Source organism: Ambystoma mexicanum, chromosome 9, assembly GCF_040938575.1.
Source record: "Ambystoma mexicanum isolate Mex_15411 chromosome 9, UKY_AmexF1_1, whole genome shotgun sequence".
Lineage (NCBI taxonomy): Eukaryota > Metazoa > Chordata > Amphibia > Caudata > Ambystomatidae > Ambystoma > Ambystoma mexicanum.
In genome coordinates, this window is record NC_090931.1 from 793,355,464 (window position 1) to 793,372,437 (window position 16,974).

General features: G+C 48.6%; 1 protein-coding gene across 3 annotated transcripts in view; it reads left to right on the top strand.

The window, feature by feature from the left end:
- VPS8 (VPS8 subunit of CORVET complex) overlaps positions 1-16,974 on the top strand; it is a 2,529,257-nt gene that overhangs the window by 1,593,430 nt on the left and 918,853 nt on the right. For all 3 annotated transcript variants that reach the window (XM_069615741.1, XM_069615740.1, XM_069615739.1), the window contains exon 31: positions 1,208-1,292. In XM_069615741.1, coding sequence (XP_069471842.1) covers positions 1,208-1,292 — 85 coding nt within the window. The remainder of the gene's footprint in view (positions 1-1,207; positions 1,293-16,974) is intronic.

Genomic DNA, 16,974 nt, shown 5'->3' on the forward strand with positions numbered 1-16,974 from the left:
CTATTTGGCACGCACAAAAGACTTTCGGAAGACATCTCCGCTTTTTGTCAATTCAGGACCTGTGGGACACAGAAAGACCCTGACTAAGGCTTCCATCTCCAGGTGACTCTCCAGCTGTATAATGCATTGCCATTATCTGGCCAACAGACCTCTTCCAGGCCAGCCGAGAGCCCACTCCACCAGAGCCATCACTGCACTACAGCGTTTGTCTCTGGTGTTCCCCTGCTCGATGTCTGCAGGGCTGCTACATGGAGGTCCAACCACACCTTCACGAGATTCTACTGTGTCGACAGGGATTCCAGGGAGGAGTCCCGGGTCGGCCAAGTGCTGCTATGAAACCTGTTTGTTTGAAGTGAGTCTCTTCCAGGGGTACGTTTATTGATTCTTTTGAGCCTTGCCACCTCCTGTGGTTGTGTATATGTACTGCTGTGTAATAATATTCATGAGCATGTGAATCCATGCAAGACCCCATGCTGGAGAAGGTTTAAGTTACTTACCTGTAACTCTTGTTCTCTAGCATGGATTTACATGCAAACCCTCCCTCCTTCCCCTCTGGTTCTTCTTGGTTCATTCTGCCACTTTATGTGCATGACTGAATCAGAAGATGGCCACCATGGGTGGAGTTTAGGAGGACGAGTGTCTTTAGGGCAGTATGATCCAAAGGACAATGATTGGATATAGAGGAGACACACAGTTTTCATGAGTTTGTGGATCCATGCAAGACCCATGCTGGAGAACAAGATTTACAGGTAAGTAACTTAAACCTTATATATGTAGCAGAACATGAAATTAATGTTTTGATTTTGAACCATACAATTACAAATTAAAGTTATATTTATTATTGTAGATGACAAACCAGGCTGAGATGTGACTTTTTCTACAGGACTCTTATTGTGTGCTTGCATAATAACCATTGTAAATTGTTGCATAGTTTTTTGTTTCAAGTTTAAAAATATAGAGGCATATTTTCCACACTCCAGGAAGCAAATCCGAAAAGAGAAAATGTTATTGACAATTTCTCAATATATCCTCTATTATGTTGTGTGGAAAATGTGCTCTGTGTTGTTTAATGCCTTTAACAATTGGTTGCTTTTCTTCTCAGCATGATCACTTATTCTGACGCCAGGAAATGCGTGCATATGATGACAAAATTCGTATGATTTATGTTGGCAGCTGTCTAATGCACAAACAACATTGTATCTTTCAGCCTCCAGATCTGTGAATTTATGTATGAGCGGAAGCATCAGTATGACAAAATCATAGATTGCTATTTACAGGATCCAGTGAGAAAGGTAACCTAAACAAAAACATGCTCTTTTAAAATGTAATTTTCTTTGATAAAAAGTTGGATAATTTTCCTTTCAATATATATGGTAGTTTGTACCAAAGCAGATAAATAGTTGATTGTGATTACTCAAAGTGCTTTTATGTCTGCACCAAGACTTGAAGTGCTCTATAAATTAGTGGCAGGAAGTAAATGCATGTCATATTTATATAGATAACCAATGCTTCCATTATACAAGACTGAAAACTCACTTTTTTATCTCAAAATACATTTAAAGAATGCACAATATCTGTTTTTTTTATAACTTTTCTTACTGCTTCTTTAAGTTCAAGTTTTACACTTAAATATTCAACAGAATTTAATGTTTTGCAAAATGCTTCTCCACTGTTCAAAACAATCATGTCATTCGGAAAAAATAGCTCTGTAAATGTATATCTATGCCATCAGGTAGCAATATTCAGCTCTGACATTCTCTGTTGTCTCGTCGTCGTCCCCTCATGCCAGATGACATCACAGTTGTATATAATCAGATCCAATCCATTTTTCCTCAGTTCCTTTTTTCTGCTGCGACCGCTCAGGAATTTTCTACAGCACTGCAATTCAGCTTTTTTCCCAACATGTCCCCACCTAAATCAGGATTTAAAACCTGTAAAGAATGTCAGAATTCTATCTCAATGAGGGATCCGTACTTCCTATGTCTTTTCTGTCTTGTAAAATCCCATTAAACGGAGGAGTGCTGATCCTGTCAGACCATTACTCCTGAGGCGGTATGGGAATGCGTGTATTTATGACCTCCGCTAAGACCACCCCTGAGAAGTCTTCCAACGAAACCCCCAAAAAGTCTCACGCCAAGCACCCACACTTTGGACCAACCGGGAAGGATGGAAAAGGGGAAAAAGAAAAAGTAGAGTGACGTCACTCGAGAACTGGTGGTTCTGCTTTGTAAGCATATTCTTTCTCTTCTTTGAAGAAACCTGAAGCACCGGTCTAGATCGAAATAAAAAAACTCTGGTAAAGAAAAGAGAGGTAAGGCTGTTGTGACCAATCCAGGGAATTCGTCCCCTCCCCACAAGGGAGAGCTACCCTCTTTGGGACTAGGAAGGTGAGCCTGCTAAGCTTAACACCCCCTAGGGGACGGGGGCGCTGTTCAACAGCCAACTAAGATGGCTGCCTAGCGTTATTGCTCTGCACTTCAGCGACAAAAAACAACTGGTGTCGGTGGGTGCTGGCGACTGATCACGCCGGAAAAATACCTGAATCTACATACTTAACTGTGGGGTACAGGCTGCTTGTCTGGATCGGCGGCACAAAGCTTGTGCACAGGCGATTGATGCTGCAGCCTGGCCGATACTGGGAGTGTGGTGTGGCGGTGACTCCGGCTGGCGTGGAGATGACCCGAGACGGAGTCAAGGAGTTGTGTGCCGGTGCGTCGTTCGGTCGGGCAGTGCGCCGCCCTCCCCTGCTCCTACTGACAACCTCTGGTGTTGCTGGAGAACAATGGACAACATGGACGTGCCTGGATGCCTCTGACCCCAGCCTTCCTGCACGGGTGAACTGAGGCCGACTGTGGGTTCTGCGTGCACGCCGTGCGGTGTAGGGGCCATTCCCGCCACTCTTGAGGTTTGCCCGCCCCCCTGCGGGTCTTCTCTGTGGGCCTCCTCTGTTTGGTCCTGTGGTGGTGTGGACAGTGTGGCGGACAGTGGGATTGCACCCTCCATAACCCTTAGTGGGGCAGGGCCGCTGCAGGAGTCAGGCTGTGTGTGCACTTTCCCGGCGGGCAGCCAGTCGTGACTTGAATATAAGCAGTCGGCGCAGCGCCCTGCACTCCCCTCATCCTACCTATCAGAGATCCTGGGGCAAGTGTATCCTACTTTGACAGGTATGGCACAATCTTTTTGAAGAACCTTATGGGGGCCCCCAACATGTGACTATGTACTGTACAGGAATCTAATGTGATCTGACCTCAGGCCTGAGCTGCACTTTCACAAGAGGCACGCAAACCCCCCACCCCCCATCTCAACATGCACAACACAAACCCTCAAAAACAAACATCCGACACCCTCCACCCCCATCTCAACATACACAACACACTCAAAAACAAACATTTATACACATCCGACAGCCCCCACACCTCCAACTCAACATACACAACACAAACACTCAAAAACAAACATTCATACACATCCGACACCCCCCACCCCCAACTCAACATACACAACACAAACACTCAAAAACAAACATTCATGCACATCCGACGCCCCCCCACCTCCCCATCTCAACATGCACAACAAAACATACAGCAGAACAGACCCGACACACAAACAAACAGACCACTTACCGGATGTGCTGGAAGGCAGGTAAGCAACGCTGGTGAGGTGAGTGGTACTACAGCTGGCGTGGCCAGCAAGGCTGAAATGCCTTCCGGCATCAAGCCTTACTGGCCACGCCAGCCGTAGTGCTGGCCCTCCATTGGTGCAGCACACACGCACTATGTGGCTCGTAGGAGCGACGTGGTGCGTGTGTGCTGAGCCAATGACGGCCAGTGTTTTGTCCGGCCCGGAAGACAACAAACACTTTCCTAATGGAGGGCGGCCGATGCTGCTTGCAGGTCACCCTCCATTAGGAAAGTGTTTGTGCCTCGCGGGCCGAACAAAACAGCATGGCGGGCCGCAACTGGCCCGCTGGCCGTATGTTGTGCACCCATGCATTAAACTGTGCACTTTTGCCTCGCGCCTGCTTCCCCCAACCCCCTCCAGTGTGGAACCTGCATCCTTATTCAGCATGACAAGAGGGGCATGGATGGCAAGAAAACTGGTGCCATGGATAAATACCCTAAGGTGGCCCCCCCCCCCCCAAACTCCCTGGGGGAGAGACAGCATCGCCACCTCAATCTCAGGCTGCTCTTGAGCTCGCTATTATGGTGCCACCAGCTGACTTGACACTAATGATGGAGCCAATGGCCAAAGGCTTTGCGGCAGTACACAACAATCTGGACATTACCGCAAGTGTAGCCTCCATGCGTTCACAACTGGCAACAGAAGTGGTATGGATCAATAAGGTGGAGGAGAGAATTGGGGTGACGGAGTACAATGTACAGGAGCTGCAGGGCACAGTAGCCACCCTGGTGAAGGACATGAAAATGGTCAAAAGCAAATGTGATGACTTGGAGTCACTATCATGAAGGAACAATATCTGGATAGTCGTGGTCCCTGAGGATGCACTGTCGGGGAGCATGGAACGAGCGGTTGAGCGCCTACATAAAGAACTGTTGGGGGACCTGCAGCTATCACTGTTCTTGGCTGTCGAAAGGGCCCATCGTGCTCCCACCCCCAAGCCGAAACCTGGGGATTTCCCCCACCCCATTATTGCAAAAATGTTAAGCTACCGTGACAGAGACCATGGGCTACGACTGGCCAGGGGAAAAAAGGAGATGTCACTGGGCTCCCAAGTCATTTGGATTTTCCCAGACTACTTGGTTATGGTCCAACAGGAATGCTGACATTTTCTGGTGGTCAAGAAGATGCTGTGTGAACGTGATATACAGTAGGCAATGCTATTCCTGGCGTGCCTCCGATTCCAATTCAGAAACAAGCTTTACTTCTTCACGGCCCTGAGTGAGTCAGTGAAGTTCATTGATGCTATGGTCCCGATTGGCAACCCAGAGGAAAGACTCCCTGAAGAACACCTTCCTGATAGACTGGTCTCTCTCCCCACCTTGTCAGATGGCTCCGCTCACTATATGAGACCTGATCTAATAATTTACCTCTGCAGCAGATACATATGTATTGCCTACACTTAACAAAATGTCGCCGAAGCAGCAACAGTTAGCCCCATTGTGATTGCTCAATATAAATTGGCATTCTGTTTTTGGTTTGTTGTTGGGTTGGGTTGTGCTCGGGGAGTGGGGAGGGCGTTTTGGGTGGTATTACAGCTTGTTGGGGGCTGGCAGTGAGGGTGGGTGGGCTGCCTATGGGTGTTGAGCTACATGCAGGTGTCAAAGGATGCCTGAGATTAGTTTGCGCAAGTTGAATGCACTGGTTTGAAAAACAGGAAAACATCTTGGTAGAGGAGTACATTGATGAAATTAAGGTGGGCTGTGTAGATGTGACATGCAAAGTGAAGGTTGGTTATGGAGGTTCGATATTGAAATATAACTGCAATGAAGTTGAACGTAATGTGCTGCAATATTAGGGGGCTGGGGAATTTTATCAATGCCCGAAAGCTGTTGGCCTACGCGCACAGACATAAAATGAATGTTCTCCTGCTACAGGAGACACACGCAAAATGAGGGGTCTACAGGAATATAAGCCCATCCTGGGGTGCTAATAGGTACTTTACCTCCTATTCGACCCAATCAAGGGGAGTCCTGACACTCATACACAAATCTCTCAAATTTACTGAGAAAACGTAATTTATTGACCCGGAAGAGATACGTTATTGTACACTGTGTCCTGGAAGGGACGGAACTCTTGCTAGTGAACCCATATGGCCCGAACATTCACTCCCGTGACTTCTATCATGACACAATGGGTATATTGGCCAGCTATGTCGGGGTTCCCATCATATGGGGCAGGGATATGAATCTAATCCTTGACCAGGCCCTGGATAGGACAAGTGTGACACCCAGGCTCCAATCAACAGTGGCTCGGCTGCTCTTACTCCACATGTACTTTCTGACATTGATAGACGCATGGCGCCTCTTGCATCATCTGGCTCGTGAATATACATTTTATTCTTCAGTCCACGACATGTCCTCCCGCATCGATATGTTCCTACTGTCCAGCCTACTTATGGGTTAAGTACAGAGAAGTGACATCTTGGCGCGCACCTTCTCGGACTACACCCCTGTGGTTGTCGCTCACAACTGACAGGCCCTTGGCCTTAGGGAGACCCTGGTGGTTTAAATTGAAGGCATTGAAAGACATTGTCTTCAAGGCGGATATCAGATCAGATGTTGAATCCTTCTTCAAATGGATTGTGTCCTCCAACGTATTTCACCTCTTTGACATGTAATTTCCACAGCTGTGCTACTTCGGAAATTTTTTCAGCAGAGGGCGTCCTGTGTCGATGGAGTCAGGTCAGTGTCCCTCGAAGGCCTCCGTCAAGGGCGACGTCAACGGATGTTGTAAATAGGACACACAGCGCCCACAGCCTCAGTTCCGTTTTTCCCACAAAAGTGTTTGCTTCGAGAACTCGGCGCGCCTCGTGTATTCTTCGTGAATATGTCTTCTTCGTCTACCCCTCCGACTCTGCGGTCTGGCTTTAAGACTTGGCGGGTCTGCAAGTCTAAGATGCCGATTACGGACCCACACCGCATTTGTTTGTGGTATCTAGGTGAGAGTCATGACACCGACGACTGTTCGAAATGCCTATCGCTGACTGCTAACGCCTTGCGGGAGCGTAAGGGGAAGTTACAGGTAGGCCGGGGTACTAAACCCAGTAAGTCCCGAAAAGCTGCGAAAGGGATGTCCACCGACGATTCGAGGGGTGACTCTTCTCATCAGAAGGAGTCCCGGGGATCTCGATCCCAGAGTGGGTTCCGCCGCTCCTCGTCTCGGCACTCCCGGAAGCTGCGTCATTGGTCGCCTTCCCCGTCCGATGATGGCGCTGTGAGGAAAGTGGCTTGTCCCACAAAATCCTCGACTCCTGAGGAATCGGAGGCCTTCAGGGAGCAAATGCTGGCGATTTTTCAATCCCAGGGTACAGTTCCGTCTGCGCCTTTGGAAGAAGCCAACAGGGAACGGTCTCGGTCCGATGCTCGCGTGCCTTCGGGCCCGGGTTCTCGGCGCGATACACATCGGGAGCCGTCAAGGTCTCGTTCAGACAAGGTTCACGTTGATCGCCAGAGGCGTGCTAGACCCAGGTCTCGGTCTTCGTCGCCAGCAAAACCGCAGAAGTCTGGTAAGGGCTCGAGGTCGGCGTCGACTCCATCGGAGCCGTGTCAGTCGGATACGGAAGTCTGTGCTTTGACTTCACTACAGCCCTCAGTGACGTCGACGCTGAAGCCGTTGACGCCTTCAGGGCCATTTGGCCAGAATTTGACGATGGAGGTTCCCTGGTACTATGGATCCTCCAAGAAAGGCTAAATCCAAGTCTGTGAAGCCTGTTGGCGACTCCAGACTCACTTCTGTCACTATACATACAAACAATAGGTGTGCCCCGGTGTGAACGCATGGGCAGGGGCAATTGACACATTCGAAACAAGGAACCAAAAAGAGGTACCCACACTGGTGACAGTCCTAATTCCTGTCATTTATTTAAGTTAAATCTCCATGTTAGTACAAGGTGTATGCTTTTCGAAGAAAGTCACAGGAACAAAAACCAAAGAAAAAGGTCCTAGGAGTACATGCAATAAATTTATTATACAAAACACATTTTTAGAAATTCAAAATGCTTTTTACACAAGTTTAAAAGACATAACAAAAGGTGAGAAACGACATAAAACATAACATTCATCGTATGTACATAAGTTCACCAAGAACGGTATATTCATCAGAAAACGAATTGGATATTTTTCAGAAACCCAATTGATGAAAAGAAGGGCCAACAGGAAAACAGTTGTTCCTGTGGACTAGATAATACCAGGGTGTATAAAAAATTACCCTGGTCAGACAAAGCAAAATCATTCAATCAACTTGGTTAATATGGTTGTCTTGCCATATGGTTCACTTTGGCCCAAGGCAGGAGTTCTTTCTTCCTCTGGATGAGATCTATGAGGATGAGAGGTCAGATTTGGAGTTTGACCCTGTTGAGCCGGATGTGGCTCCTGTCTTTTCCGGGGTCAGTGCTATGGAAGAGTTACGACAATCATTACATGATGCCAGTGACTTGGACACGTCTCCGGAGCTGGAGTTTGGCAGGCCTGAGCCTGGCGCCCATGCTGAATCCTCTTCTAGGAGACTGATGGCTAGGGTTACTGAGTATCTTGGTTGGTCTAGTCCTCCAGAGGCATTTGTTTAGGATGATTTGACTGATATTTTGGATCAAGGTCCATCCTCGGACCCAGTATTGCCTTTTCATTTGACTTCGCAAAAAATGGTGGCAGCTGTTTGTCAGACCCCGGAGTCTCTTCCGGAGGTTAACAAGTCGTTAACTAAAAAATACTGCACTTCCAGTAGCAACCCCAGCTACCTATCCACTCACCCCACTCCCGAGAGTTTGATGGTTCAGGCGACTACGGCCACCTCGAGGCAGGCGATGTACCCTACCATCCCTCCTGATAGGGACAACAAGCGCTTTGATGGTTGGGCACGCAAGGTGTTTTCTGAGGGGAGTATGGCGCTGAAGTCCGCCAACTCCACTTGTGCCTTGGCAAGATTTTCACACACTCTGTGGAATTGCGTCTCTTTAGCGGCTGAGCATATTCCAGAGGGTGAAGAAAGGGATGGGTTCCTTGCTCTCATGCAGGATGGCAAGGATTTGTTTGTGAATCCCTTCAGTCTGGGTTGGACACGGCCGACAGTGTGAGCCGATCCATGGCTGCGAGCACCGTTATACGCATGTTTGTGTGGTTGCGGAAGTCGGGTTTTGCTCTGGATGTACAGGCCTGTCTTCTGAACATGCCCTTTGTTGGCTCTCATTTGTTTGGCAGCAAGGCTGACGAGAGCCTTGAGAGGTTGCAGACCTCCAAAGCTGCTGCTAAATATTTGAGCGGAGCAGTGCGTCAACCTGTCTTTTTGTCCTAGGGGACCACAGTGGAGGGGGGGGTTCCTTTCGTTACTACTCCTCTTTTGGCAGGACGAAAGGAGCCGCCAATCAAAGGGGTCAACGAAAAAGTACCTGTGGTGGTCGGGGAAATAGAGGTGCCAAAGCCGCTCAGGCAGCTGCCTCGTTGCCTTCAGGCACTGAAACAGCAGCTCCAAAACAGCTATAAGGCCATGTTCCATTGTTCGCCAGTTGGGGGCAGACTGTCTCAGCATCTCGAAGAATGGTGAGCTCTTACTTCGGATGCGTGGGTTCTAGATACAATAGCCCAAGGCTACTGCCTTCCCTTCCTAAAGTGGCCTCACGACAATCCACCGGGGAGTCTCTCTTTGAAGCTTCCGGATCCGCTCCTTGTGCAGGAAATCTTGACCCTGCTGGAGAAAGGCACTATAGAACTAGTGCCTGTAGCGGAGAGGAACAAGGGATGGTTTTCCCCATATTTTTTTATTCCAAAGAAAGACGGGGGACTGAGACCCATCTTGGACTTGCATTGGTTGAACAAGTTCCTCAGGAAGGACAAGTTCAAGATGGTCACTCTTTCTCAGGTCCTTCAGGCCCTTTTACTTGAGATTGGTTGGTGTCTCTGGACTTACAGGATGCTTACTTTCATGTGCCGATTTATCCAAAGCACAGCGTACCTGAGGTTTGTGGCTGGCAGCTCGCACTTTTAGTTTCAGGTCATGCGATTCAGATTGACCTCTGCCCGAGGGTCTTCACCAAGCTGATGGTGGTGGTGGCAGCGTATCACAGGCGAGGGGGATTCATGTCTACCCTACCTGGACGACTGGCTGATCCGAGCACGTTCTCCGGAGCAAGCTCTGGATCATCTCAGCGACACCTGCCGCTCCCTCCACAAGCTGGGCTTCTCCCTCAATTTCAACAAGTCGCATCTGACACCTTCTCAACAGCTCCAGTACATTGGGGCTGTGTTGGACACATCCCTGGGAAAGTGCTCGCCTCCCAAGGTGAGGGCTCATCACATTGTGCAGATGGTGGACACATTTCAACATGCCCAGAGTCTTCCGGCTTTCGCATTCTTAAAGTTGCTCGGCCTCATGGCATCCTGCATTTTTCTGGTCAAGAGGCCAGACTGAGGATGAGATCCCTGGAATGGGTTCTCAAGATACAGTGGTCCCAATTCTCAGGCAAGAAGTCGGATCCTGTTCAGGTTCCACTCTCGGTCTCGCAGGATCTTCTGTGGTGGGCCAGCGATGGGAATCTGATGAAGGGGGAGCCATTTTGGCAACCTTGGCCGCAGGCAACGGGGGTGACGGACGCCTCACTCACAGGATGGGGGGCTAATGCCGACGATCTGACGGCCAGCGGTCGTTGGTCTCCGTCGGAGTCCAAACTCCACATCAACCTGTTGGAGCTGAGAGCCATCAGGCTGGCCCTGAAAGGTTTTCTGCTGTCTGTGCGTGGGAAGAGTGTCCTGATCATGACAGACAACACAGCGGCCATGCATTACCTCAACAAAAAAGAGGGGGGGTAGGGTCACTCACGTTGTGCAGAGAGGCAATGCAGCTCTGGTTCTGGGCAATCCAAGAAGGAATATTACTCTCGGCAGTACATCTGGACGGAGAGGAGAATGTGGCAGCGGATGCTCTGAGCAGGCAGAGCACGGTCTCTCACGAGTGGGAGTTGCCTCAGGAAGTCCTTCTGGAGATCTTCGTTCTTTGGGGAACCCCACAAGTGGATCTGTTCGCAACCAGTGCCAACCGGAAGTGCAACAGATTCTGCTCAAGAGAATTTCCTTCAAGAGGAGCATTAAGGGACGTGTTCGTCGAGGATTGGTCATTCCCACTTTTGTACGCGTTTCCTCCCGTCCCCCTCATTCCTCAGGTGCTAAAGAGGTTGCGGTGGTTCGGACCCCACATGATCCTCATTGCTCCAGATTGGGCCTGGAGAGCGTGGTACCCGGACCTTCTAGAAATGTCCGTCTGACCTCCACGCCATCTTCCCTACCGAGATGATCTTCTCTCGAGATAGGGGGTCGGGTTCTCCATCCAGAGGTCAAGACTCCCAACCTGCATGCTTGGTATCTGAAAGGTTGAGATATAAGGATTGGGACCTCCCGGATGATGTGATGGAGGTGTTGCTTTCGGCCAGGCGGCCGGCAACCAATCCCTGTACCGTTGCCATAAGTTTTGCGACTGGTGCAGAGGACAAGATGTCGATCCTTTTCAGTGTTTCATTCCCATGGTTCTGTCTTTCTTGCTTTCTTTGGCCCACACGGGTCTTCAAGTAGGTACCATTAAAGGTTACCTGGTGGCGCTGTCTATCTTCAAGCTCTCGTCTGAAGAATGTTCTTATCTTAAGATTCCTTTGATTTCCCAATTTCTTAAAGGGCTCACTAATGTGTTCCCACCGTCCCCGTTTCAGGTGCCGGTATGGGATCTGAATTTGGTCGTGAAATTCCTCATGGGTGCTTCGTTTGAACCTCTGCACTCTTGTCCTTTGAGACTGTTGTCTTTCAAGACGGTTTTCTTGGATACGGTTACATCCGCTCGCAGAGTGAGTGAATTGCAGGGACTTTCGTCTGAGCCACCCTTTACTGTGTTCCACAAGGATAGGGTTGTACTGAGGGTACGTCCATCCTTTCTACGTAAGTTAGTGTCTGAGTTTCATTTAAGCCAGAAAGTGGTGCTTCCTATCCTCCTGCTCATCCTGGTAAGGAAGAGGAGCGACTCCATAGGTTGGACCCTAGGAGAGCTCTGAGCTTTTATATTTCTAGGATGTCCAGGGTCAGAGTGGACGATCAACTCTTTGTTGGGTACGCTGGACACCGATCCGGCCAGGCTGTTAGCAAACAAACCTTGTCCAGGGGGATTATCCTCACCATTACTGAATGTTACTGATTGGCGGGCAAGGACCCTCCTGAGGGGTTGTGAGCTCACTCCACTAGGGGCGTGACTACTTCCACAGCCCTGCAGCGGGGAGTTCCTATTAAGAATATTTGTGACGCAGCTACATGGGCTTCTATCCACACCTTTGTCAAACATTATTACCTGGATACGCTCCATGATCAAGATTTTACCTTTGGTAAAGCGGTTATTTATTCTGCCATCTGATTGGGTACTCTACATTTTTCTCCCTTCATCATTTTCTGGTACTGCTTTGGGAGTCTGTGAAGGATGTGGAATATGTTGGACGACACAATCCATTCGAAGAACAAGTTACTTACCAAGTGGTAACATTCTTTCGACTGGATGTTCCTCCAACGTATTCCACATCGCCCTCCCGGCCTGCCCCTCTGGAGAATTTCCTATGCTATTGCAGCTTGCGTTCCCTCAAGGCTATGTGCAGTCAAGCAGGCATTGTGTACGAGCAGGTCACACGTTATGGAGGAAAAATCATAAACTGAGGCTATGGGCGCCTTGCGTCCTATTTATAACATCAGGTGACATCCCCCTCGTCAGAGGCCTTCGAGGGACATCGACACAACACCATCGATGCAGGAGACCCTTTGCCGAAAACATTTCCGAAGTAGCACAGCTGTGGACATTATATGTCAGAGATGTGGAATGCGTTGGAGGAACATCCAGTCGAAAGAACGTTACCAGTTGGTAAGTAACTTGTACTTCTCTTGCAACACTCCAAACGCCACTTCTCTCAGCATACAATGGCATGCATTTAAAGCCTACATCAGGGGCATGTCGATCTCTAGAGAGGCGGGGGTTCTGAAAGCCATCCGTAGTGATCTGCAAAGATGCGAAACGATACTTAAGCAGATGGAAATGGAATATACCTACTCGCCAGACCCCAGAGTGCTTGTGCAAACACAACTGGAATTCGAACAGTTTAGGGCTCATGCCTTGAGAGAGGTCTGATACTTTTCGCAACAGTTTGCGTCCAGGAAATAGGGTGAGGGTGAAAGACCGAGGAGGACCCTTGCTAACTTAGTAAAGTCCAAAAGTGGGAAAACTCTAATCGATTGCATCCTGTATACGCAGGGGAATCCCAGGTGGGCAAATGGTGAAGTACTTGAGGTATTTGCAGATTTTTATCAATCATTGTACACTGCTGACCCCACACTGGGTGAACAAGCCATACACTCTTTGCTGGACGGGGTGCCCATCTCACGATTGAGTGCCCAGGCCAGGGATCACTCAAAAGCCCCCCTCTCCATAGAGGAACTCTTGGCAGTAATCCGAGATCTTCTGAGGGGAAAGGCTCCTGGCCCTGATGGTTTGATGGCAGAACTTTACCAGAAATATGGGACCTTATTGGCCTCCAATCTCCTTGAGGTCTGGGGTCTAGTCACTGCGGGTCTCCCTTCTCCCGGAAACACCACAGGAAGCTATGATAACTATTCTGCTTAAACCCAGTAAACCTAGTAATGAGTGCGGCTCATATCGACCTCTCTCACTGATGAACGTAGACACCAGAATATATGCAAAGGCTTTGGCAAATCGCCTGCTTCCATTAATGCCCCATATAATTCACGGCGATCAAGCTGGGTTCATCCCAGGTAGGTCCACATCCCTCAACATCTGTCGCCTCTTTAATGTGATGGCCAGGTTGTATCCCACGGCCGCGCCAGTAGCAGTGACCATTGATGCCCAAAATGCATTTGATATGGTCTCACGGGAATACTGCTTGTAGTACTGGAGAAAATGGGGTTGGGCTCTGAAATGATCCGTTATATTAGGCTCCTATACACCTGTCCATTGGCCACGGTTCTGGTAAACTTGTACGTGTCAGAGAAATTCGCCCTCGAGATAGCTACCAGGCAGGGCTGTCCCTGTCTCTTATCCTATTTGCTCTGGCTATCGAGCTACGTGACCGCCACAAACACAGCGACATTAGTCTCAATGGCCCCCATGAGATAATATCTCTTTATGCTGATGATGTTTTTCCTCTATATCAGAGATCCACAGAGTAACCTAGACCCAGTTCTCTGGGATATTGCACGGGTCGGTGAAGCCTCTGGATTCACAATAAATAATTAAAAATCAGAGATTTTTACCTTGGCACCCAGCACTACAAAACCGCGAGGTGACTACCCTCTTCGGTGGGCCCCAGATAATATCACATACCTTGGGGTGGTGATATCCAGAGATAGAACCACCCTCTTGCGAGATTACTATCTTGCACTGGAGCGATATATGGAGGGCAAATTAGATAGATGGAAACTGCTACCAGTCGCAATGGTGGGCAAGCTGTCCCTGATCAAGATGATCCTACTACCCAAGCTCCTATTTGCATTCACTGATGTCCCCATTTGGCCGGGTAAACTATTTTTTTCTAGAGTACATAGATCACTCGCACAGTTCTTATGGCAACCACATGCTGTTCGGAAGAAGTGGGTGAATATGACTCTCCCTTATGGTGGGGGGGGGCTATGTGGCTCCTCATCTAGAGATATATTGGTTGGCAGCACAGGCCGAATACGCTTCTTACTGGTATGTCGGCAACACATCTGCGCCCCATGTTAAGCTTTAGAGGCTGGAGGCGGGCAACTCTGACCTTAGAACTATAATCCTAGACCGAAGTTATAGGGATGACTGCCTGTTAGTTTGACCCTGTATCTGCTACGAATTTTGCCGGGCGCACCATTTTCTCTAAGATCGGTGAGGCTCGGCCTTAGTACAAATGGCTTCCTCTCTGTAAATTCCCCAGACTAGAGCCCAAGTGGAATGTGGGAGCTCCTGGGCTATGGTGCACTGGCAGATCTGTTCCCAGAGGGAGGATTTATAACACTGCAACGTGGCGTCAGGAACACCTGAACACAGCTGTTGTGGTGATACAGTACTACAGGCTCAGCGCTACGTTAGCAGCTTGGTGGCCAGCTTATCCTGCTTAGCCCCACCGAGAGTGCAGAGCTGGCATATGTTGCTAACTCTGGTGTGTTAGGGAGAATTCTCATTCTATGGCTAATTTCCCTTACCTAGTAAGACCCTTAGCAGCTTTGCTGGATTTCTGGAGTTTATTTTTTCCACTTGGTAAGAGTGTGAGCATTTCCCCCACTCTTACCTGTGTTTTGCCATGTGTATTTCATCTGTTTTTGTGATTGTGGACTCTGGAGTACACCACTTCAGTAGTCCCCCTCTTGTGTGTGTTACACAGCACCTTCAGTGCAGAGACACAGGGTTGTCTTTTAGACTTCCCACCAACTCCATTTCTGGGGCTGACTACTGTCCCCCAGAAAAGGGTAAAGTTGCCATTAACTTTACGTAGTCTTTTAACCACAGATCCAGTACACCCCATCTTACATGGAGTATTAGAAAGGGTTAATTCTTAGCCCTTTTTATCTGTACCTCCTGGAGCAATGTTTCGCTCCCTTAACATTAAGTCTTGGCTAGTGGCAGTGGTATCTACTCTAATTTTCCTACAGCGATTATATTATATAACATGGTATTGTTTTAGGGTATGTTAGTAGCCTCGAACTTTAAACCCGCTAGCCCAAATACTTTTTATTTCAGCTCTGGTTGTGTTTAATCGCCATTTCTTTTTGTTAACATCCTTCTTGGGTCATTCTTTACGCAGCAAACCAGGTTTGCCTCCTTTGTTCGGCGACCTTTGGCGGGCTTCTGACCAGAAGCCCTCCTTTGGCGTCTGGGTGTCTAGGTGGGCTGAATGTGAGGGAGGGGTGTCGTCACCCCCTGCACAGGGTCTCCTTGGAGACCCAAGTCGCACTTTGTGTTGATTGGCTGGAGGTGGTTGTCTGGGCTGGACAACCCCGGACAACCCCCCCTGCTGAGTGATTGACAGCCAGGCTGTGTGAATGGGGGATTTTGGCATAAAAGGCAGGACTCTTGGGCTAGAAGTCAGTCGCCACTGGAACTGCAAGGAACCGAAGAGAAGCGGAGAAGAGGACAGCTGCTGCAACCCCGAGTCCCGGTGAAGCCCTGCTGCAGTCCTGAGCTATCTACCCTTCAACGACAAGAGAAGATCCAGTCCGGAGTCTTCTTCCCCTGAGCCTGGTGGGATCAACCAGCTCGTCTTTTCTTCAGTTAGAGAATCCTCTCCTGGGTCGAAATCACTGCTGTGCTGTAGTGGTCCGGATAACCATCAGAAGAGCTCTCTCCTGATTTAAAGGAGGGCACCTTTTATTCATTGTTGTTCTTTTCGCTGCTGCTGGCCTCATCCCTGGGTAGAACAGATCGCTCCAGATGTCCTTCTTGTCCCCACAACTGAAGCCGCAGGAACCGTGAGTCTACAGGAACCACCAGGAACAACTGCCGTGGCGCCAGCTTTTCTCCAACGGAATAAGGTACTGTGCACATTTAGTCATTTTCTCCGTCTGACCAGCTGGAATCGGGGTGAATCCTTTTCCTCCACAAAGATTTATTCTTTCTTCCCTCCTTCTTATAACTTTTCCTTCCATTTGACAATCTTACGAACTCTTGGCATCTCGAATCTTGAACTGTTCAACGTGTGATCCTCAGCAACTGAGCACATGCTCCATTGACACTGGCCCAGGCCTATTGACTTTAATCTGTATCTTTGAACACGTCCTCGAGTCTCCTTGCCTTGAAAAAGTATTGCCTTTGATTTTTTATTCACTTTTCCCTTGTTTGAAATTCTTAAGTAAATTGTGTTTTAACTTCGTGAGCATTTCTATCCGCTGGTACGCGTTAGTATCGCAACACCGGTCTGACAAATCCTAACGTTGTTACCTTGAATTTACTGGCAAAAGTGGAATTGGTTGTGTGTAGTGTATTTTACGTGTGGTTTCAAATTTATATAAATGAAGTGTTTTATAACAGATGGTTTTAAAATAAATGTATTTATATTTTTTACCTGAAACCTTGAGTCAGTGTTTGCTTGAGTCACAGTAATTGTGGTCCTTTGTGTAATCTCTGCTACTGCTCCTATACTCTTGAGATAAGCCTGGCTGCTCTGCTACTGCTACCACTTTAACATAGTAGTACGGGCTTTTGTACCAAAGGTGAACTTGTATTACCACTTGTAGTCTTAATTGTGTGTAGTGGTCCCTAAGGGCACTGCACAGGATTCTGCTTAACACGGTGGAACCAGGT